This window comes from Zingiber officinale, chromosome 5A (assembly GCF_018446385.1).
Source record: "Zingiber officinale cultivar Zhangliang chromosome 5A, Zo_v1.1, whole genome shotgun sequence".
Classification (NCBI taxonomy): domain Eukaryota; kingdom Viridiplantae; phylum Streptophyta; class Magnoliopsida; order Zingiberales; family Zingiberaceae; genus Zingiber; species Zingiber officinale.
This window is the reverse complement of record NC_055994.1, coordinates 141,051,362-141,075,048: the sequence shown is the minus strand read 5'-3', so window position 1 is coordinate 141,075,048 and position 23,687 is coordinate 141,051,362. Positions and strand designations below refer to the sequence as shown.

At 42.5% G+C, this 23,687-nt stretch overlaps 2 protein-coding genes across 2 annotated transcripts; one reads left to right on the top strand and one right to left on the bottom strand.

Annotated features, from left to right (window-relative positions):
- Positions 1-17,260: 17,260 nt before the first annotated feature.
- LOC121982140 (nicotianamine aminotransferase 1-like) lies at positions 17,261-21,632 on the top strand. Its single transcript, XM_042535055.1, has 7 exons — positions 17,261-17,692; positions 20,139-20,478; positions 20,560-20,772; positions 20,869-20,928; positions 21,010-21,165; positions 21,239-21,332; positions 21,414-21,632. Exons 1-7 carry the CDS (start codon positions 17,352-17,354, stop codon positions 21,539-21,541), a joined length of 1,332 nt encoding a protein of 443 aa, XP_042390989.1. The 5' UTR covers positions 17,261-17,351; the 3' UTR covers positions 21,542-21,632.
- Positions 21,633-21,670: 38 nt separating this feature from the next.
- LOC121982141 (histone H2AX-like) lies at positions 21,671-22,340 on the bottom strand. Its single transcript, XM_042535056.1, has 2 exons — positions 22,076-22,340; positions 21,671-22,006 (listed from the first exon to the last, which is right to left on the bottom strand). The coding sequence occupies exons 1-2, from the start codon at positions 22,277-22,279 to the stop codon at positions 21,779-21,781; spliced, it is 432 nt and encodes a 143-aa protein (XP_042390990.1). The 5' UTR covers positions 22,280-22,340; the 3' UTR covers positions 21,671-21,778.
- Positions 22,341-23,687: the final 1,347 nt, after the last annotated feature.

The window sequence follows — 23,687 nt, the reverse complement described above, 5'->3', positions numbered from 1 at the left end:
TAGACAGGGCCGCCTGATTTTGAGTCCCGAATCAAAAGTTATGACCGTTTGAAGTTTGAAGGCTCATATTATGCTTCAACATGGATTGGGCCTGCATCAGTCTCCCCAGCTGAAAAGAACTCGCCCTCAAGTTTAGATTAACCTCATTAGAATACGTCAAATAAGGAGTTAGGTGCTTCATGTTGAAGATATCAAAAGTCTTTAGATTATTAGGAAGGCAGAACTTGTAAAATTGTCGTTAATATTCTGCAGTATCTCACATGGTCTAATTTTTTTATCCTTTAGCTTATTAGATTCTCCAATAGGGAAACGATTACAAGTCAATACGGCCTAGACAAAATCTCCAATCTCAAAAAGCACCTATCGACAATGACGATCGACCCGAGCCTTATACTTAGTATTGCTTTCCATAATTTTTTAGTTTTACCTGCTTATAAATACCTCGAAGATGCTCTGTCTTCCCATCTGCTTTAGGACTAATTCACCCTACACGTAGAATAGAACCTAAGTCTAGAACACCTAATGGATTCTAGTCATAGATAATCTCAAAAGGACTCAATCCCGTGGTCCTGTTTTTCAATCTGCTGTGGGCAAACTCTACTTGAGGTAACCTCAAATCCCACTACTTTGGTTTAGTTCCTGTAAGGCATCTCAGAAGATTACCCAAACTCTGATTCACCACCTTGGTTTGTCCATTTATCTAAGAGTAGTAAGCACTGCTAAAGTTTAATCGTGTTCCCCATTTCCCCTATAAGCTCTTCCATAAGTGACTAATAAATTTGGTATCTCAATCTAAATTAATGGACCAAGGAACACCATGTAAATGTATGATCTCCTTCAAGAAAAGATGGGCAATTTGAACAACATCCATAGTCTTCCTACAGGCTACAAAATGCACCATCTTTGAGAATCTATCAACGACAATAAGAACTGAGTCTAATGCTCGTTGGGTGTGGGGTAATCTCAATACAAAATTCATGCTGACATCGAGCCAAGAAGCTTCAGGAATGGGTAGGGGAGTGTACAAGCATGCATTGGTTAGAACCCCCTTAGATCGCTGGCATACAGAACATCGATCGACAAAGTGAGCCACATCACTAGTCAACTTGGGTCAATAGAAATTGATAGAGATGAGGGTCAACGTCTTATCATATCCAAAGTGTCCCTTATTATGAAAAAGGATGTCATAAAAGTATACCATCACAAACTTTCCCATAAAGGGCTATAAGATCTAATGCATAAACCTCATGAAGGTACTAGGTGCATTGGGCAGTCCAAAAGGCATGATCATCCACTCATATAGCCCATACTACATCTTGAATGTCGTCTTCCATTTATCACCTATATAGCCTTATTCGGATCTGGTGATATCTGCTTTTAAGGTCAATTTTTTAGAAGATCTTAGAACTAGATAGCTAATCCAACATATCGTCCAAGCGGGAAATTAGAAACCTGTATTTCATTGTAATCCTGTTGATAGCTCTGCTATCGGCACACATACGCCACGAGTCATCCTTCTTCGATACTAGTAGGGTAGGAATTGCACAGGGACTCACGCTCTCTCGGATGTGTCCCTTTTCCAGCAACTCCACCACCTGATACTGTAATTTTTCTAATTCCTTAGGGCAAAGGTAATAAGCTAGTCGATTAGGTAAACTCGACCCCTGAACAAGGTCAATCTGATGTTAGATATCTCGCATAGGTGATAGCCCAGAAGGAAGATCCTTCGGCATCAGCTTATCAAAATCCGCTAGCAGCTCTTGTACATCGGATGGTAACTCAGCGTCTATGGTCGGAGCAATGCTTTGCATATGCAACTCCTTGCTCCACTTCATCTAAAAACCTGGATACAGAAAGTAGATTAGTATTTTTAGCTATCAAAATTAGAGTAGTTCCTTCCCGCCGAGGTGCCAACACAATTTTTTTTCCTTTGACATTAAGGGTATAGGTATTCTTTTGCCCATCATGAACAACACTACAATCATACTGCCAAGGTCGTCCCGACAATATATGATATGCATCCATGACCACCACATCACACCAAGCACTATTAAAATATTTGTCAATTGAAAAGAAAATGAGGCATTGCTGGTCTACTGTTACATCGTTTTCTTTATTCAACCAAGATAACTTATAGGATTTAAGATAATGATCTATTTTCAATTGTAATTTCTGGATAGCCTCTACAAATATTACATTCTCACAACTGTTGTTGTCGATAATCATCTTGTAAACTTTATCCGTGATAGTGCAGGTAGTATGAAAAATATTGGTTCCCAACAAATCATCCCCCAAATTTCCCTTGGGAGTCAGCAGACTCTTATAAACGACCAAAGTCTCATGGCTATCACCATAAATCACTTCATCAGATGCTTCATACATCAGATCGCTAATTATTGTTGTATCTTCTATCACTTTTTCCTCGATCAACAAGTGTTTAACCTTCGGATCAGTAGAAGAGGGCTTCTTGTATTGGTATGTCATATGTCCTTGTTCACCACATTGATAACATCCGATAAGGGCCTTAAAATAAACCTATGGTGACCGCTGCGGTGGTCACTGTGATGGCTGTTGCGGTGGCTGCTACTCTGAAGGGCGAGAATTTTGAGGGCGAGCTAGCTAATTGTTCTGGTCACCTCCCCATTGGTTTCCTATTTTGTTGACTTTCAGTCGTCAGTACATGTTGAAAGACCTCTAACACCATCGAGAGTGAATGAAGACTGAGGGCATCTTGCAAGGCCAAGCGCAGACCCCCTAAGTAACGTGTCACATACTTCTCCTCTGACTTAGATAGGTCATTTCGGGCCACCAGCTGTAAAAACTCTTCTGTATATTCATCGACCAATCTTACGCCATGTCTTAATGAGTGAAGTCACTAGAACATAGTCTGAGTGTAGGCGAAAGGAAGTATTCCTTCATATTTTCTTTCATATCTTCCTAGACAGTTATTTGGGATTTACTTTGTTTATCCCTAAAGTGTCGTATCTATTCCTACCATTCTGATGCTCGTCATTTGAGTTTGATGGCAATTAACTTCACTTTCATCTGATTTGGAACTTGCTTGTAATCGAAGATCTGCTGTACTTCGTTGATCCAGTCAATGAAGTCCTCTACTCATAACGAACCAAAAAATTCGAGCAGATCTCGAATTTCGAAGTCTCGAGCAGACTCCTCTCGTTCACAGCATTCCTGAGGTGAGTCTCGCTGGTGATATGGGTTCTCAAAAGAAGACTCAGATCCACGATATGAAATCTCATGATCTTCGAGATCTCACGCTGTCATACGCTGGGTTAAATCTGCAACTTACCTCTATAAATCCTCAATCGTCATTATGTCCTGGACACTATGACCACAATGCTCAGCTTCCTCCGCTGAAGCCTGCCTACTGTTACGATCATGACTATGACCACGACGACCCGCTATTGGATATGTTGATGACCTTCTTGTGCTCTGATAACAACTAACGCCGGCAGGATAGTGATTATCCTGCGGGCTAACAAGAAGAGAAAAATTGAGGAGAATACAAGAAGAGGAACCTCCAAAAAGGAAACTTTTTATTAGTTCTAGAGGATTAATCCCTCAACTTCTAAACATGACTCTTATATTAACCACCACCTAAAACTCAAATAAGAAAAGAAATTACAATTGAGATATCTTAATTTCAATCTTACAAAGAAAAGAAATAGATTTTTACACGAAAAGGAAAGTAATTAATTTAGCGATATTAACCCAAATCAAGATGCAGATCAAGACAAATCCTCTCTAAAAATACTAGAAATATGAAAATTACCTAAATATCTAAAAAAATAAAAATTACTAAAATTAGCAAAAAGGCCCTAAAAAGGGTTCAAACTGCGGGATTTGGGACTGGAAATTTGACAATTATAGTTTCACCCTTAACAAATGTAGGTTTTCACGCGTGACGACTGACAGAGCTTGATTTCAGTTCCGAGTCAAATGTTATGATTGTTTGAAGTGTAAAGGTTCATATTGTACTTCAATACGGGTCGTGCTTATATCAATTAGTCACCTCAAGGAGGTGAAAACTAAGGTGGCGTTTGGTTTATGGGTTTGGGAATGAGGGAATGGATTCATTCTCAAACCTTGTGTTTGGTTAATGGGAATGGAATCAAGATTTTGGAATGAAACCCAAAAATTTGGGTATGGATGAAACACACCCCCTCCCTTGGGTTTTGATGGAATAGGATTGTGAATTAAGTTTTAGACAAAAATACCCTTAGTATATTTGTTCAATTTTTTTTAATTTCACACACTCTCTCATCATATTTTCTCTCTCCTTATTTTATCATCACATTTTCTCTCTCAAGATACTTTCTCTCTCATCATTCTCTCTCTATATTCTATCCCATCATATACTCTTTCTCCTTATTTTCTCTCTCTTCATTCTCTTCTATCACACTTTCTCTCCCATTACACACTTTCTACTTATTTTTTCATCATACTTTCTCTCTCATTGTACTTTCTCTCTCATCATACTTTCTCTCTCCTCAATCTCTCTCAGCATACTCTCTCTCCTCATTTTCTCTCATCACACTTTCTCTCTCTTTATTCTCTCTCATCACACACTCTCTCTTTATTTTCTCTAATTACACTTTTTCTCTAAGCACACTTTCTCTCTCATCATATTTTCTCTCTCCTAGTCTTGCATTTTCTCTCATCACACATTCTCTCTCTTCATTTTTTCCCATCATTCTTTCTCTCTCAACCCACTTTCTCTCTCATCATACTTTCTTTCTCCTCACTTTTTCATTTTCTCTCATAATACGTTCTCTCTCTTCATTTTTTCCATCACTCTTTCTCTCTCAACCCACTTTCTCTCTCATCATACTTTCTCTCTCATCATACTTTCTCTCTCCTCACTCTTTCAATTTCTCTCATAATACTTTCTCTCTCTTCATTTTTTCCCATCACTCTTTATCTCTCATCACACTTTCTCTCTCATCGTTTTATCTCATCATATGTTTCTCTCACATTCAACTTTCTCTCCCATCTAATTTTTTCTCTTATTTTCCTGTAAGGGTAAAAAAAGAAATTTAGGTTCATTCCGATTGAAAATATTTAACTAACCAAACATCATTTTTAAGAATGATACCCAAGCTCATACTCATTCCCATTCCATAATACTATGATACTCATTCCCATTCCGATTCCTAGGAGAGAACCAAACGCCCCCTAAGTAAATTAAGTTGTTAGCATTGTAACATTCTAAACTTCAAGTATATGTTACAAATAAGAAATCGAAGTAAGCTATCCACCCTCCTATCTCTATCGGTCCTAACATATCCATCTCTTAACCTTGTCCGGGGAAGTCAAAAAAGATATACACATTTGATTCATTTTGCAGTCAGGATAGAGCACAAACCTTATTTGGCTCATATAATAATTTGTCTGATATCCATAACTTCCCATGTGCGAGCAATCACACAAAAAAAACAGTGTTTTGGCATGAGTTATAGCCTTCAAACTACCAATGCCCAAGTTGCCACATGTCCCCTTGACTTGAAAAACTCAAGTCCCACTTTTTTTCCCGCAAGCAAGCGACACCAGCAATGTCATATTTGCTTCCCCTTGCCCGTGTAGCCTCTAGATTATCTTATTTCGATTGTTCACCAACCACTTGATCAAAGGAAAGTCCGAGACCTTGACCTTCCATTGTCAAAAGTTAACTCCCTTGCTATAAAATTGATGAACCCATCTTATCCATAGTGAATCTATCTTAGATTGAATATTTCATAGTATCTTACTTACTAGACCATTATTCCATATATATACCATATATGGAGGTCCAGAAGTCTCCCCTCTCTCTCAATTTAACACTTCATGGTAGTTCGTCTTATAACAGTGTTGAATCCATCCATCGCAAGAATATCGCGGAGCCATCGTAAGTTACTCTGTCGCTGTTGCTCTTTTTCAGATGCACATGCATGAACAGGGAATTATTTTGGAGTTCTCTCGAGTGAGACACTCATGTGGTGGCTTAACTCAAAGCCAAGTACCAAAAAATCATTAACGGCGAACAGGCTGTCTGCCGGATGGCACCTTGTAAGTTTCCCAGCACTTGGAATGTGCTCAGAATCACAGAGCCATTCGACGGTTGGGACGCGCACTTCTTGTCCAAACGAACGACACCTATCTTATCCAGCTTCTGTTGCTGGGATCACTCCAAGAAATCTAATCAACGCTCTCCTTTGAAATCTAATTGACAAACTTGACAGTTGCTAATTAATTCCACTAGCTACTGTCAACCTCACCACATTAATCCGTAGTCAATCTTTATTCAGAATTAATGATGTGTATTCAACATAATGGAGACCTGAACGTCGTTATTAGTAATACCTCCGCCATAATTAATTTAACTAAAGTCTTCGTCCTCGAGTTTGTAGACATATAGATGGTGATGAAACAGTCCTTCTACTTTAGTAGCTTGTGGTTTCAATTTAACCAGACCAGCAGAAAATTAATTGGAAATTAACAGCCCACAGTAGCCCATGTCAAATCTTTAGGGGTAAGTTATATTTTATTCACCAAGAAAATATACATTATATAATAATACAACATAATAAGAATTATAGTAAAAAATTAAATGAAAATTAAATACTAATTAATACTGTCTATCCTATCATAATTTAAAGATTATATTCCTAACTAATTATAGTAAAAATTGAATGCTGCTAACTCAGTGATTATCTTTCCTAACTCTCTCCAATACTCCCCCTCAAGTTGGTAGGTAGATGTCTCGCAATCCCAACTTGTCGAGTGAGTCATGAAAATTTTTGCTACATACTGCTTTTGTAAGTATATCTGCGCTAGTTGATCTTCAGATTTGACAAAAGGAAATCAAATTTTTTTTTTCCTCCAGATTTTCTTTAATAAAGTCCCAATCAACTTCCATATGCTTCGTCTGATCATGTTGAACTAGATTATAAGCAATAACAATAGCTGCTTTATTATCACAAAATAGATCAATTTCATGATCAGGCGCAAAGCCTATTTCAATTAATAGATTCCTTAGCCAGAGAAGTTCACACACCCCTTTTGCTATACCTTGAAATTCCGCTTCAGCGCTAGATAGAGCCACCACATTCTGCTTCTTACTTTTCCAGGTGACTAGATTACCACCGACAAATGTAAAATACCCAGAGGTGGACTTCCTATCCAAAATTATTCCAGCCCAATCAGCATCTGTATCCCCCCCCCCCCCCCCCCCAATCAACAAATGGTTGCTCTTTGTAAACATAAGTTTCTTTCCTGGAAATGACTTTAGATATTGGAGAATACGAATTACCGCTCTCATGTGATCTTTACTTGGGTTGTGCATGAACTAGCTCACCACACTTACTGCATATGCAATATCAGGTTGAGTATGGGAGAGATAAATTAATTTCCCCACCAATTTTTGATATCTGCCCTTGTCTATTGGAACCTGATCTATGTATTCTCCAAGCCTGTGATTTTGGATTATTGGGGTGTCCACAGGTTTACAATCTAGTAGTCCAACTTCTGCCAAGTCAAGAACATATTTTCTTTAAGAAAGAAATATACCCTGCTTCGAGCGAGCAACTTCAATGCCCAATGATCCTATCGAGAATCTGAGAAGACGGACCTGCCAGAGTGTCGTGTCTGGAATGTTGACCGCATCTCCATGACCCGGATGGTGAGCTGTCACCTGTGTTGACCAAGTCATCAGAGGTCCTCTGGTCTACAATCCCTGCAGCCAGTGACCGGGTGGCACCGGTCTCTGGTACCCCGGTGCTCAAGGTGAATCCCATAAATATATGAGCAGTCGAATAATAGTAGAACAGTGCAATAAATACGAAATGAATATGGTGACATACCCTGGTCCCGAGGGGCGACCTCAGATGGATCGGTGACCTAGTCGCGATACGGATCGAGCCGTCGCAACCCTGACGAGTGGATGTATGCGAGCCAGCTGAGAAGCCGGACCTGAAAGCGACGACAGGGAGTCTAGTGCAGCAAGAATCCAAGAATACGGCACGCATGCCTGATATGATAGCGGCTCGCAGGCCGGCACACGGCACACAGGCCGGATAATACTAGTAACGCCCAAGCATAATAATGGTGTGGATCGCGAAGCACAACAGCTCGATGGCCGGAACCACATCAGCTTGTCGGCCGAACACCCTCCCGGCTCGAAGGCCGGCATACACAAATAGTATGAAGGCCGTGACGACTCAGAAGGCGACGACGTCCACTAGAGACGCGGCCATTGCCGAAGGAGGAGGCAACGGCGGCTGCCAGCGGCCACTATGACAGCGGGAGAAGGTAGTAGCGGCTGCTAGCAGTGAATGTGGTCGCGGGAGGGGGCAGCGGCGGCTGCCAGTGCGAGGAGGTGGCTGCCACACATAGAGGCAGCTAGCCCGTGGGCTTCGGCATGAATGGGATGCGGCAGGATGGACGTGCAGGTGTCGAAGTCGGGTGGCTGTCGAAGGGTGAAGTCGACGAGGTCGAGACGACTATGGAGACCACGAGGGTGTGCAACAGGAACCTGCTCAGCCCACCGATGAGGGGAAAGGGGAGGCCACTATAGCCGGTGGTCTCTGCCGGCGAGGGGAGAGGAGCGAGAGAGCAGAGGAGGCAGGGGTGGCGTCCTAGGCCACGGTCGTGGCTGCTGGCGATAATAGAGGGAGAGAACAGAAGAAGGGGCAGCCGACGGTCGGCGTCAGCACCGCCGAGGAGCTTGGGAGGAAGAAGAAGACGACCTCCTGTTGGCGGTGGCGGAAAAAACCACAAGCCCAGCCCCCTTTGCTCCTGGTGGCGGCGCTGTAGTGGAGGCTAGAGGACAGGAGGTGGAGGAGAGGAGCAGCCGGCGCCAGCGAGGAAGGAGGAAGAAGGTCCTATTGGCGGCGGACCAAAAAGCGCACCCCTTCTTCTGCTACAGTGCCCCCCCCCTTTTAACACCAAACCCTACTCATGCCCAAAAGATTGAAATGCCCCTCTCCTTTCCATTAAGTTCTTCTGGGCCCCTCAACATATCCGCATCACAAGTCTTCCCTTTAAGTCTAGTCGAAGAAGGTGCAAGTCTGACTAAATAGACCAATCCCAAAACAGAATCACTACCGACCGCGAAGTTGGACAACTGGGCTTATCTTATCACGTCGAACGAGTAGCTGTGGTGATGCCGAGCAAACTACGAGAAATAATACCAAGTCGACAACCCGACTGATGCCGAGCGGGCGACAGAACATCAAGCGAGTGATGAGTAAAATGATAGTAGACTGAGCGATACGCGGGATAATGAGCAAATCGAGCGGACGAGCGATGTCGAGCGTGCGACTGCGAAGATGCCAACCGGGCAATCGGAAGGATATCGATTGGGTGGATAGACGTCGGGCAGACGATGCCGAGTGCATGACCGAGAAAATGTCAGACAGTCGACCATAAGATCCTGACCAGACCATTGAGAGAATGTCGAGCGTTCGATCGAGTAGTTTAAGTGGATGGCCGAATGGGCGGCTGAGCGGTATCGGTCAGACGATCATGAGCATGCTAAACGAGCGACCTGGAGAATACCGACAGGGTGATCGTAAAATGTCGATCGGATTGCCGTAAACTGCGATCGGGCGACCTAAAAATGTCAACCAAGTGGCCATAAAATGCCGACCTGACGACCACCAAGAAACACAAGTGTGTGGCTAAGTAGACGATCAGGTGGCTACCAAAGTGTCGGTCGAGCGACGAAAAATAGTGCCGAGCGGCTGCCAGGCAAGCTCTCGGTCGAACTCCAAGTGAGTGCATAGGCGAATACCAATCGAGAGATGAAGCAGCGCTGGGCAGGAGTGGATCCCAAAGATTGAGCGAGAGCATAGCACATGAAATCAAGTGCGAAGAATGGGCGCATCACGCGTGAACTGAACTGGAGTGTAGCCCGTGAGTCGAAGGCACAGGGACGCGAAAGTTGTGAGTCGAACGGGTGCATCGCACGTGAACTGAACTGGAGTGTAGCCCGTGAGTCAAAGGCGCAGGGACGTGAAAGTCATGAGCCGAACGAGCGCATCGCACGTGAACTGAACTGGAGTGTAGTCCGTGAGTCAAAGGCGCAGGGACGCGAAATTCGTGAGCCGAACGAGCGCATCACACGTGAACTGAACTGGAGTGTAGCCCGTGAGTCGAAGGCGCACGGAAGTGAAAGTCATGAGCCGAACATGCGCATAGCCTATTGAGATATTATAGTCCGAAACCAGTGAAGATACTCTTGTCCGCGACTATCGGAGATAGCTCGACCCCGAACAGGAGAGATAGATGCTCGTGACCACTGCTCGACCCCGAACATGGGAGATAAAATATATGATATGCTGGTTCACGACCAGTGAAAGTTGCTCGACCCCGAATAAGGGAGGTAGAAGATATGATATCCTGGTCCGCGACCAGTGAAGGCTGCTCGACCCCGAATAAGGGATGTAGAAGATATGATATGCTGGTCCACGACCAGTGAAAGCTGCTCGACCCCAAATGAGGGAGGTAGAAGATATGATATGTTGGTCCGCGACCAGTGAAGGTTGCTCGACCCCGAATGAGGGAGGTAGAAGATATGATATGCTGGTCCGCAACAGTGAAGGCTGCTCGACCCCGAATGAGGGAGGTAGAAGATATGTTATGTTGTTCCGCGACCAGTGAAGGCTGCTCGACCCCGAATGGGGGAGATAGCTACTCGTGAAAACTACTCGACCCCGAACGGGGGAGATAGCCGCTCGTGACGACTGCTCGACCCCGAACGGGGGAGATAGAAGATCTAATATGATGTCGCTTGACCCCGAACGGGGGAGATAGAAAATCTGATAAGTTGGTCGGTGAAGACACGGATTTAAGGTCACCGCTCGACCGTCGGTGGAAACCTGGGTTTAACGTCGTCGCTCGACGGTTTTCAGGCCGGGTATTTATAGCCGCCTGTTCGGCTTTGGCGTTTAACGTCGCCGCTCGACGGACTTCAGGTCGGGTATATTTATAGACGTCGGTTCGGCTCTGGCGTTTAACGTCGCCGCTCGACGGTCTTGAGGCCAAGTATTTATAGCCGTCGGTTCGGCTCTAGTGTTTAATGTTGTCACTCGACGATTTTCAAACCGGGTATTTATAGCCGCCAGTTCGGCTCTGGCGTTTAACGTCGCCATTCAACGGTCTTCAGACCGGGTATTTATAGCCACCGGTTCGGCTCTGGCGTTTAACGTCGCCGCTCGACGACCTTCAAGGCGGGGTTTTTATAGTCGCCGCTTCAACTCTGGGGTTTAACGTCGTCGCTCAACGATCTTCTAGCATAACTCAAACCCGGTCGATCGACACGAGGTCTTCGACATCGAGCCTGTGGCTCGGATACTATACGCCTGGTCGATCGGCACAGGTTCTTCGACATCGAACCCATTGCTCGGATAATATACGCCCGGCCGATCGACACGGGGTCTTCGACATCGAGCCCATGACTCGGATAATATATGCTTGGCCGATCGGCACGGGGTCTTCGACATCGAACCCATGGCTTAGATAATATACGCCCGACTGATCGGCACGGGGTCTTCGACATCGAGCCCGTGGCTCGGATAATATACGCCCTGCCAATCGGCACGGGGTCTTCGACATCGAGCCCATGGCTCAGATAATATACACCCGGTCGATCGGCACGGGGCCTTCGACATCGAGCCCATGGCACAGATAATATACGCCCAGCCGATCGATATGGGGGTCCTCGATCGAGAAAATAGGGCAGATCATATAACTGAAAGAGAAAAGATAACGCAAAAACTGATCGAGGTCATGAGGATGGTAGAATTTTCCTTCGTCGTCCATCTTCACGTTCCAGATCAGGTGTGTTCCCACAGACGGCGCTAATATGATCTTGTCAGAAATCTGAGAAGACGGACCTGCCGGAGTGTCGTGTCTGGAATGTTGACCGCATCTCCATAACCCGGATGGTGAGCTATCTCCTGTGTTGACCAAGTTATCAGAGGTCCTCTGGTCAACAATCCCTGCAGCCAGTGACCGGGTGGCCCCGGTCTCTCGTACCCCGGTGCTCAAGGCGAATCCCATAAATATATGAGCAGTCGAATAATAGTAGAACAGTGCAATAAATACGAAATGAATATGGTGACATACCCTGGTCCCGGGGGCGACCTCAGATGGATCGGTGACCTAGTTGTGATACGGATCGAGCCGTCGCAACCCTGACGAGTGGATGTATGCGAGCCAGCTGAGAAGCCGGACCTGAAAGCGACGACAGGGAGTCTAGTGCAGCAAGAATCCAAGAAGATGGCACGCAGGCCTGATATGATAGCGGCTCGTAAGCCGGCACACAAGCCGGATAATACTAGTAACGCCCAAGCATAATAATGGTGCAAATCACGAAGCATAATAGCTCGATGGTCGGAACCACATCGGCTTGTCGGCCGAACACCCTCTCGGCTAGAAGGCCTGCGTAGACAAATAGTATGAAGGTTGCGGCGACTCGGAAGTTGACGGCGTCCACTAGAGACGCGGCCATGGCCGAAGGAGGAGGTAACAGCGGCTGCCGACGACCACTGTAGCAACGGGAGAAGGCAGTAGCGGCTGCCAGCGGTGAATCTGGCCGCGGGAGGGGGCAGCGGCGGCTGCCAACGCGAGGAGGTGGCTGCCATGCACAGAGGCAGTTGGCCTGTGGGCTTCGGCATGAATGGGATGCGGCAAGATGGACGTGCAGGTGTCGGAGTCGGGTGGCTGTCGAAGGGTGAAGTCGATGAGGTTGAGACGACTATGGAGAACACAAGGGCGTGCAACAGGAACCTGCTCAACCCATCGATGAGGGGAAAGGGGAGGCCACTACGGTCGGTGGTCTCTGCCAGCGAGGGGAGAGGAGCGAGAGAGAAATGGAGGCAGGGGCGGCGTCCTAGGCCACGGTCGCGGGTGCCGACGATAATAGAGGGAGAGAAGAGAAGAAGGGGCAGCCGGCGGCCGGTGTCAACACTGGCGAGGAGCGTGGGAGGGAGAAGAAGACGACCTCCTGTTGGCGGCGGCGGAAAAAAGCACGAGCCCAACCCCCTTTGCTCCTGGTGGCGGCGCTGTAGTGGAGGCTGGAGGACAAGAGGTAGAGGAGAGGAGCAGCCGGCGGCCGGCTCCGGCGCCGGCGAGGAAGGAGGAAGAAGGTCCTATTGGCGGTGGACCAAAAAAACGCCCCCCTTCTTCTGCTACAGTGCCCCCCCCCTTTTAACACCAAACCCTACTCACGCCCAAAAGACTGAAATGCCCCTCTCCTTTCCATTAATTCCCTCTGGGCCCCTCAATATATCTGCATCACCCAAGAAATACTTCAATCCTCCGAGATTCTTCATTTCAAATTCAGTGGCAAGCCTCCTTTCTAAATTAGTCATTCCTTCTGAGTCATCTCCTGTAATGATTATATCATCCACATATACTATTAGAGCAGTTATCTTACCCTGATGATGTTTTAAGAATAACGTGTGGTCTGAGTGGCTTTGCTTAAACCCATATCTTTTCATGGGAGTAGTTAGACGACCAAACCATGCTCTAGGAGATATCTTCAGCCCATATAGAGTTCTTTGCAACTTACATGCCACTTTAGTTTGAGTATCTACCTGATAACCTGGAGGCACTTCCATGTATATTTATTCTTCTAGGTCACCATGGAGAAAAGCATTCTTTACATCAAACTGATGTAAAGATCAATCAAGATTTGCTGTAAAAGACAATAGTACCCTGACAGTATTTAATTTTGCTACTGGTGAGAAAGTTTCTTGATAGTCTATACCATATGTCTATGTATAGCCTTTCGCTACCAACCTTGCTTTGTATCTCTCAATCGATCCATTGGCATTATATTTGATAGAAAATACTCATTTGCATCCCACTATATTTTTATTCTCTGGTAGTGATACTAGCGTCCATGTCTTGTTTTTAAGCAACGCTGCCATCTCTTCTTCGATTGCTTGAGTCCACCTAGGATTTCCCAATGCCTCTTCTACACTTGTAGGAACTTGATTTGAAGATAGTTCAGATACAAAGTGTTTTAGAGGGTTGGATAATTTTTGTGTAGATACATAATTTGCAATGGGATATTTAGACTGCCTGGTTTTTCCTTCAGGAGAGTACTGGTTTAGAGGTTTACCCCTATTGTGCTTGAAAGGTAATTCATAGCCAACAATAGTAGTTTTATCACTAGCATAAGGATGTACCTCAATGATATTCTCAAGAGATAGACTGGTGGATACTGGCGAGGGAGGGGTCTTGAGCGGTACTTGCATGGTATTGCTCGGGCAGAGTGAGATTCTTCCGGCAGCTTTACTGTGTCGCCCGGACAGGGAGAGGTTCCTCCTGGGCAATCTTCCGAATAATTTGTTGTTTCTTTTGTTGTTTCTCTTAAGTCAGAAAGTGAAATGCTTGCTTCATTTAGTTGGTCATACGAGAGCCATGTAATCCCTTCTGATACCGTCTCCCCCTGAAGGGAAGTAGTGGGAGAGTAAAATAATTCAGATTCCATGAAGGTAACATCCAGAGTAACATATGTACGGCGAGTCGATGGATCATAACATCAATACCCCTTCTGGTGAGTACCATATCCCACAAAAACACAACGGATGGCACATGGATCAAGCTTGGTCCGTTGGGTTTCAGGAAGATGGACAAGAGCCACACATCCAAAAACACGAGGTGGAAGCATCAGAATGGTAGGTAATGAGATTGCGGTCGCCAGAACTTGTAACGGAGTTTGGAACCCTAATACTTTGGAGGGCATTCGATTAATGAGATATACGGCGATACAGACAGCTTCAACCCAGAGGTGCTGTAGGGCATGGGCCCCAAGAAGGAGAGCTCGAGTAGTCTCCAGGATATGTCGATTTTTTCACTCCGCAATTCCATTCTGTTGGGGAGTATGAGGGCAAGAGGTCTCATGAATGAGACCATGTGAACTGAAATATTGACAGAAGAATTGATTAATATACTTGTCTCCATTGTCGGAATGAAGCGTTTTGATTTTAACTCCAAATTGTGTCTGAAAAGACTGAAATATAGTTAACACTTCCTTTTTATGGCGCAGTAGATAAATCCAAGTCATGCGAGTACAGTCATCAATAAATGTCACAAATCGTCGGTAACCAGACGACGTGGGATTTGGAGCAGGACCCCAAACATCATATTGGACTAATGCAAACAGAATGTCACATTTATTATGTCGTAATGGATATGAGACTCTGTGGCTTTTTACTAATAACCAAGTTTCGCATTTAAAATCCATAGAAGGTAAACCCACAAATAACGTTGGAAACACATGCTGCAAATAACTGAAAGAAGGGTGGCCCTATCGATGATGCCACAAAAGAACTTGTTATGTTTGATAATCACTAAATGTGTGGTGAGCACTACCATTGATGAAGTCATCCATGTAATAAAGTCCCCCCCCCCCTCTTAGTACCACGCCCAATGATCTCCTTTGTGAGAATATCCTGAATGACACAAAACGTGGGATAAATAAGTATAATACAATGCAAATCTTTAGTAAGTTGGCCAATAGACAGTAACTTGTGGGACAAGGAAGGCACTAATAGGGTATTAGATAAGGATAGGGTAGGGAACAATTGCACAGTCCCAGCCCTAGTTACCAAAGATATGTCGCCATTAGCATTGACAATTGTGGTTCGCCTGGGAGGAGTGCGTTGAGTAAAATCCGTCACATCAAAAGTCATGTGATCCGTCGCACCAAAATCAAGTATCCAGGAATGATCTGCTATCCCTTGAGTCGAGCCAAGAAGAGTATTACCTGAAGAAGTAGGTAGACCATCAGGTGAAAGGATGGACAGTTGTTGCTCGACTATTCGGTTTGGGACATCTTGTCCATTGGTCTGGCCTAGATCAACGTTCTGCCCTATTGTTTGGGTAGCTGCTCCTACCACTGCAACTCGGCCTGGTCTAACCATTGGACCAAATGAACTGTCCTCCTTTCCAATATCCTGCCCGTCCATGAGGGATGCCTTGCTAAGTCCGCCTGCCTAGCTTGACCAAGAGCCCTGCCCACTGCTATTTTTCCTCTTGCGGGCCTGGAGGTTGTGTCACTAGTCGGGGTATCCATGAAGTTTAAAACAGTTGTCACGAGAGTGCTTAATGCTACCACAATGCGAGCAAGGAAGGGCCTTGGTGGTAGGGTCTGTTCTCCTACCAGAACTCGACTGAGCACCAACGTGAGGTGGAACCCGAGGACCTGACTGAGAATCTCGATCGGGTTGCTAAGCCTGCTCCATGTAGATCATCCGCAGGGTAGTTGGTCATTACTGATCGTCGAGTAGCCTCTCGACGAACATGGGCAAAAGCCTGCTCTAGTGTGGGAAACAGCTGAAGTTGTAGAATATTACTACAAATATTATCAAGATGATCATCAAAACCATCCAAAAATTGGTAGACGCGGTCTTTTTGAACCAAGGAATTATACCATTGAATATCACCAAGACATTCCATCGGATTTGGTCGTCGAAAATCAATTTCTCTCCAAAGTCCTAAAGATCTGAATAAAACTTCTCTAGAGAACCACCAGCCTGTTTAAGTCGTGTCACCCGACGGTGAAGATCATACACTTGAGAGGTGTCGCTGCCGTCAAAGTATGTCGTGGCCAGGGCGTCCCATACTGATTTTGCGGTTGGGAAGCAAATAAAATTCCCGATAAGGGAAACATCCATAGAGTTGATTAGCCAACCTTTGACAACAGCATTCTCAATATGCCATCGTCGAAAAGTCGGATCGTCCAAGGCTGGCTGAGGGAAATCTCCATTGATATATCCCAGTTTATCTTTGCCTGAGATATACATTTCAACCACCTGGGACCATAAAGCATAGTTGGAGTCATCCAGCTTTAGGCCTATCGGAGCTATAACTATGTCAGATCCTAAGGTAATCTGGCTGGCGAGTTGATTGGATTGAGTGGTTAGGTCGATTGAAGAAATTTCGACAGTCATGGTAGGGGTTGAACTTGGCTCTGATACCATGTCAAACTTTTAGATAGAAATCATATTTTATTCACCGAGAAAATATACAATATATAATGATACAATATAATATGAATTATAGTAAAAAATTAAATGAAAATTAAATATGAATTAATATTCTCTACCTGTCGTAATTTAAATTTAAAGATTATATTTTTAATTAATTGCAGTAAGAATTGAATGCTGTGAATTCAGTGAATACAGTCCACACCCCACGCCTCGTTCGTGATTTGTACAATGTTTGTGGTCCAAATAATTATAAACAGAACAATTGAAGCGACACTTCGTCGAAGCAACCATTTCACATCACAAGAACTTGCGTCTCTCCCAAATCTCACTCCCTCTCCCTCCCTCCCTTCAATGGCGCCCACGTCCCAGATTCGCATCTCGAGCAACCAGTTTCCGCAGGAACCTATTGCATCCGATGCCGACGCCGATAAGGCGAACGGCCCCCTGGCGGCCAGGTGCAACCCGATCCTGTCGGAGAGCAAGACGTCGATACGGGGCGTGGTGGCGCAGCTGCTGGCGGTGGCCCGCCAGACGGAGAACAACAAGCCGCTGATATCGCTCGGCGTCGGCGACGCCTCGGCCTTCTCCTGCTTCAAGAAGGGCAAGCGCTTCGCCGACTCCCTCGTCGCCATCGTCTCCGCCGCCACCTTCGATTGCTACCCCCCTTCCTACGGATTTCCCTTCGCCCGCAGGTTGGTAATTAATTTTCATAATTTCTTGATTTTTTTTTGTTTAATTCTCCTTCGCATTTAAGTTCACGTGTTGCTTGCTTGCTTGCTTGCATTCCCGTATCTTGAAAATTAAAATTAATTTTATCTGTTTAGAGCAAATAATGTAGCTCTACAGTAATGCAATATTGATAATACACGTAGGACCGATCTCGAATCCTTATCACATCACGAATCTTTGATGACAGAGCAAGGAGTTGTCCATCTTAGCTAATTATATTATCATATAATCAAACGTTTGCTCTCCGATAAATTTAACAGTAGTTAATTGAAAGATTTTTAGGATAAAATACTACACGTTTAGAAAAGAAAACGTTTGGCGAAGAGTCTCCTTTTTCTAATTTAATAGTAATTAAAAATGTTATCAGATGGAGAAGCTGACGCGTGGAAGACAAAAGCGGTACATTTTTTTCAAAAATAGTCTATCGCTATTCCAATCCGACACTATCATTTGGAGCCCATCACGCCACGTACAGTGATTACAGATTGTATGGTGCTCACCTGCCAACTAATTGTCTTTTTCTCAAATTTTATTGAAAATAAATTCCAATTTAGCAAAAATGTCAATATTCTAAAAAGAAAAAAAAAACATAGATTGTGTAACTGAGAAAAATAGAATTGAATTATCTTTTTATTTACTTTGACTCTGTATTTTTCAATTATTTTGAGTGAATATATAGTTTGTCTTTTGCTTCACTTCCAGAGGTTTCTCCATGTCAATTTTCGGCCGCTAGAATTGTAACATTTTCTTGGACGTCTCTTTTTTTAAGAAAATACCCTCCATTATTTTTTAGAAAAAAAAAGTAAATACCTTTAATGCCTGTGTTTTTTATCAAGTAGTATTTTATCCCTTTGTAATTTAAAAATAATATTTAATCCTCTTGATCAAAAATTAAGAAAATTTATAAAGGATAACTGTGCTATTATCCTTTTTTTTATTATCATGTTTTCAATAACAATCTTTTATATATATATATATAAATTAAGAAAATTTATAAAGGATAACTGTGCTATTATCCTTTTTTTTATTATCATGTTTTCAATAACAATCTTTTATATATATATATATATATATATATATATATATATATATATATATATATATATATATATATATATATATAATTAACTATTAAATCCTTATAAAAATCCTTATAAAAATTATACATATATCAATATAAATAATAGAATAGTAACAATTTTAAAAGGAATAATTAGTCAAAAATTTATTCTCCCGTCATCACCAAATTAAAAAATAATCAAAATTCTAAATTTAAGGATCAAAATCAAATAAAGATGAAACAAAATTCATCTTAAAATTTTCTCATCATCAAATGTGATATATAATGAAATAGAGTAAAGTATTGATGGGTTAAAATTACACCAATATTTAGCCTTTCTTCTATTAAGTATTGTGATTTTTAAGTACAATTCCTAAATTTTTTGAAATGTGAAGTTGTTAATGTCTTGTGTCTTTTCTTCTATTTAATCCATCATACATTATTTCTCTACATGTAAATAGAAATTAGCATCCATTAGATGTTAGTGGTTTTAAGTTTATATAGTATATTAAAATAGTCACAACAGTCCATAAATTTTCTTCCTAGATTTCATAATGTCTTTAATATGCATATTGACATAAGTTTATCATACCAATACTTCACTTCTATTTTATTAGATACTACATTGATGTTAGTAAAAGATTTTTAAAGATAAACTTTGTTCCATCTTCATTTAATTTTGATTTAATAATTTAGAATTCAGGTTCTTTGTTTTTGTTTGATGAGAGTGATGGAATGGATTTTTTTTATTGATTATTTTGTTTAGAGTTATTTTTTTATTGTTGTTTAGGATAGTATATGTATAAATATTATGAAGATTTATCGAAAAACATAATGTTCAATCTAATATATTTTTTTACCTTTTAAAATTATTATCAAAAAATGATAAAAGAAACAAAGGTTCAATTATCTCTTATAAAAAACATATCTATGTTTTAGTAGGGGGTTAAATATTACTTTTGAAATATAGAGGGCAAAATGCTACATGGGTTAAAGGTATTTAGCTTGAAAAAAAATACTAAGGAGATGCTTGGTTGGATGGTATGAGAGTGGGAAATAAGAAAGGAATGAAAAATTAGTATTTGGTTTAGGGAATTGATAGTAGATCCCATGGATTTAATCTCTAAAATGGATAGTTACTTAGCAAAATAGAGAGAATAAAAATCCCTCCATTCTCAATCTCCACTTCTATCATTCCCATTTCCATTCTTATTTTCATTCCCTTGCAAGAACCCAGCACCCCTAAAACAATGGCAACTAAATATCTGAATGAGGCATTGAGGCTGAATCAAAGACCTTATTGATCAACTAGGAGAGCTTATACGACTTGTGAATGAATGAATGAACAGAGCAGTCGCAGGGCACCTGTCGAAGGGAGTGAAGCATGGAATCCGAGAGGACGATGTGTACATGATGGTGGGCGGAACGCAGGCCATCCAGATCTGTCTCACGGTGCTGGCAAGCCCTGGTTCCAACCTGCTCCTCCCTCGCCCGGGCTTCCCTCCTTACGAGGCCATCTGCGAGATCGTAGGCATCGAACCCAGGTTCTACGACCTAGCACCCCACCGCGGCTGGGAGCTCGACCTCTCACAAATCCGCTCGCTGGCCGACGCCAACACTGCCGGATTAGTCATCATCAACCCCAACAACCCCTGCGGTGCCGTCTACTCGCATGCCCATCTCCAACAGGTGCGCCGTAACTCACTCATGCATCGAGCTCCACTGTGTCTACAAGACTTTGATTAACTTTCGAGGTTTCATTGATGGCAGATTGCGGAAACTGCAGGAGACTTGGGCATTCCTGTTATCGCAGACGAGATATATGAGAATATGGTTTTTGGTGGAAGCAAATTTGTCCGAATGGCGTCCTTCGCACACTCGACGCCGGTCATCACAATCGGAGCCTTGTCCAAGCGCTGGATGCTCCCGGGTTGGCGTCTCGGATGGCTGGCCTTTTGTGATCCTTATGGGACCATAAAACAGGTGAGAGCTACAAGATTTTTCATCGCAATAACTAGTTGAGGCTAATCAGTAAAAAAAGATCAGCTTCAACTTAAAGGTTCCGCCTTTATGTGATAGATAAAGGTGGCAACAGAGATGCTTATGAATGTCACTGCAGGACCAGTATCAATGATTCAGGTAGATACCAACTGACCTCTCGCTATCCACAATGAAAACGAGAATTCAGCACCTTACATGTGTTTTCTTTTCATTAAACAGGCAGCGGTTCCCAATATTCTATCAGATGCTCATGAAGATTTCCATTCCCAAGTCCTGCAAGTGTTAGAATCCTCACTAGATGCTCTGTATACAAAGATTGAGCAAATCAAGCCACTGCGATGCCACTCCAAACCTCAAGGTTCAATGTTCATGATGGTTAGTTCATATTCATCCCTACCATAGCTCTGTCCGATGCAATCTCAGTCACTAACCTTGCCTTCGATTGCAGGTTGAGATCAACACTACACTTCTGTTTGGAATTGAAAATGATATGGATTTTGCAACAGAGTTGATGAGAGAAGAATCAGTGTTAGTTCTACCAGGTAATGCAGATTCATGATTTCTTGATTAAAGAGTCAGTGGAAATAATTGTACAGTATTAATACTTCAAAGTGCAATTACAGGCTCTGTAATAGGAATGAAAAACTGGATACGAATATTCTTTGGAATTCCTGCTGATATACTGAAAGAGGCAAGTGATAGAATTCAAACATTCTGCAGCAGAAGACAAATTACAATCAAAAGCATGTAACATCAAGAACAAGGAATGAAGATTCAATAAAGATATCCTGTAAAGCTAGCTGACCGATTATGTCAATTGAAATTATCATGTTAGCCGCGTATGGTAATGAATAATCAACATAATTTTAGACCAGATAAATGCGCATATAAAGCAACTGCCATTGAAAGAGATTTCTAATTACAGCTCTAAAGATTCCTTTGCATCCAAAACAGAAAGATGAGCAGATTTTTTTTTAAAAAAAAAAGCCTAGAATTCTTGAGAGGCCGATCCGATCTCTGGTTTACCCTTCCCTCCGCCTTGCTTCTTGGGCAGCAAAGCCTGGTGGATGTTGGGCACAACTCCGCCATTGGAGATCGTCGCACCAGCTAGGAGCTTGCCAAGCTCCTCATCATTCTTCACGGCCAACTGAATGTGCCTCGGAATGATGCGGTTCTTCTTATTATCCCTGGCAGCGTTTCCGGCCAACTCCAGCACCTGGAACAATCAAGAAACGTAAACTTGGGTAGAGAAGGGGATCCCTAGTGAAACAACAAAGCGATTTACCTCAGCAGCGAGGTATTCGAGGACAGCAGAGAGATAGACAGGCGCGCCGGAACCAACGCGCTGAGCATATCGGCCGGCCTTAAGATAGCGAGCGATGCGGCCCACCGGGAACTGGAGACCGGCCTTCTGCGACCGAGAAACAGCCTTCGTACCCTTGGCCTTGCCGCGGCCACCCTTGGTCGTCGTCGCCGCCGTCGAACTCATCGCGTCGCTCGAGATCGAAGTTATTCGCCGAGAGAAACACAGCCGAGTTGGTTGCCGGATCGTGAGGGTTTGCACAGGAATATATAGATGCGTCTCTACGCCCAGCGGGCGCCATTGGAGAATGCGTCGTCCCGCGGATTGCCAGCGTGGAACAGCAGGATCCGTTAGATGATGGGCGAAATATAAATATCCGACGGTCAAAATTGACTTTCACATGGCGGAAATCTTCCGCGCTCTCGCTGACGCTGAGTCGCTGGGCAAAAATTTGAAAGTTAAAAAACGGGTTAACTTAATGGGCCGGGCTGATTTCTTTAATATTTTGTCAACCGCAAATTTAATACATCAAAAATTATGATACCATATATGGCATGGCTGTATAAAAGGTTTACAATTGTTCCTATAATACTTTCCAAAATTCTCTAAGTCTTTAAATTTATTTTATAATAATTTTTAAAAAGAATTCCATAATTTTTTATGATAAAAGGTACTAATTATAGTAATTTTTTTAAGTTGTTATTTTTCATCCTCATATTTTTAATAATTTTCATATTCGTTATAAGAAATTATATTATATTATGATTTTGCAATTGTCCCGTAAATATGTTTGTAACTTTGACATGGATATCAAATAATATTACATTTTGAGATTTTCACTTTCATGTTCATCTCTACGATTTTAGATTACATGGAGATCTTTTTAAATTTATAATTTTATGTTCATATGTCAATTTATAATTTTAGAATGTTATATTGATCTCTAAACAATGCATAGATTTAATTAGATTGTACAAGTTAATACATGGATTATAAAAATAATAATAATAATAATATGTAGAAGTTATGTGATGCATGTCCAACCTGTGTTAAAGTCCAACATCGGTATTCAAACTTTAAACAGGAATAACTTTGGGCTCGGGACTCGAAATCAGGCTTTATCTATTGTCACGCGTTCAGAATTCGAAAACTTACATTTGTTATGGGTAAAACATTAACCATCAAATTTTCAATCCAAATTTCTGATGTTTAAATCTTTTTTAGAGCTTTTTACTATTTTTAGTCATTTTTATTTTTTTAGTATTTAGGATAATTTTATATTTCTGGTATTATTTAGAAAGGATTTGTCTTGATTCTTGATTTGAGTTAAAATTATTAAGAATTATGTTTAGATATTGAGGGATTAACTCGTCAAATTTTAAAAGAAAGTTTTCCTTCTAGAGGTTACTTTTCTTGTCTTTTCTTCAATTTTCCTTTTCGTGTCAATGTTAATCGCTATCTTGCACGGCGTCACTATACCAACTAAGTTAGGGTCTCACAACTCATAATTGTGTCAACTAAGTTTTATTTTTATGTTTAAATTGAGTTAATCGAGTTTTTTTTATGTTTAAATTGAGTTAATCGAGTTGCATTT

Excerpts from the sequence above, each read along its gene's own strand:
- LOC121982140 (XM_042535055.1), top strand. The coding sequence starts at position 17,352 with ATGGCGCCCACGTCCCAGATTCGCATCTCGAGCAACCAGTTTCCGCAG. Across the intron at positions 20,479-20,559 it reads CGCATGCCCATCTCCAACAG|ATTGCGGAAACTGCAGGAGA; the intron begins GTGCGCCGTAAC and ends CATTGATGGCAG. Across the intron at positions 21,333-21,413 it reads ATCAGTGTTAGTTCTACCAG|GCTCTGTAATAGGAATGAAA; the intron begins GTAATGCAGATT and ends GTGCAATTACAG.
- LOC121982141 (XM_042535056.1), bottom strand. The coding sequence starts at position 22,279 with ATGAGTTCGACGGCGGCGACGACGACCAAGGGTGGCCGCGGCAAGGCC. Across the intron at positions 22,007-22,075 it reads TCGAATACCTCGCTGCTGAG|GTGCTGGAGTTGGCCGGAAA; the intron begins GTAAATCGCTTT and ends TGATTGTTCCAG.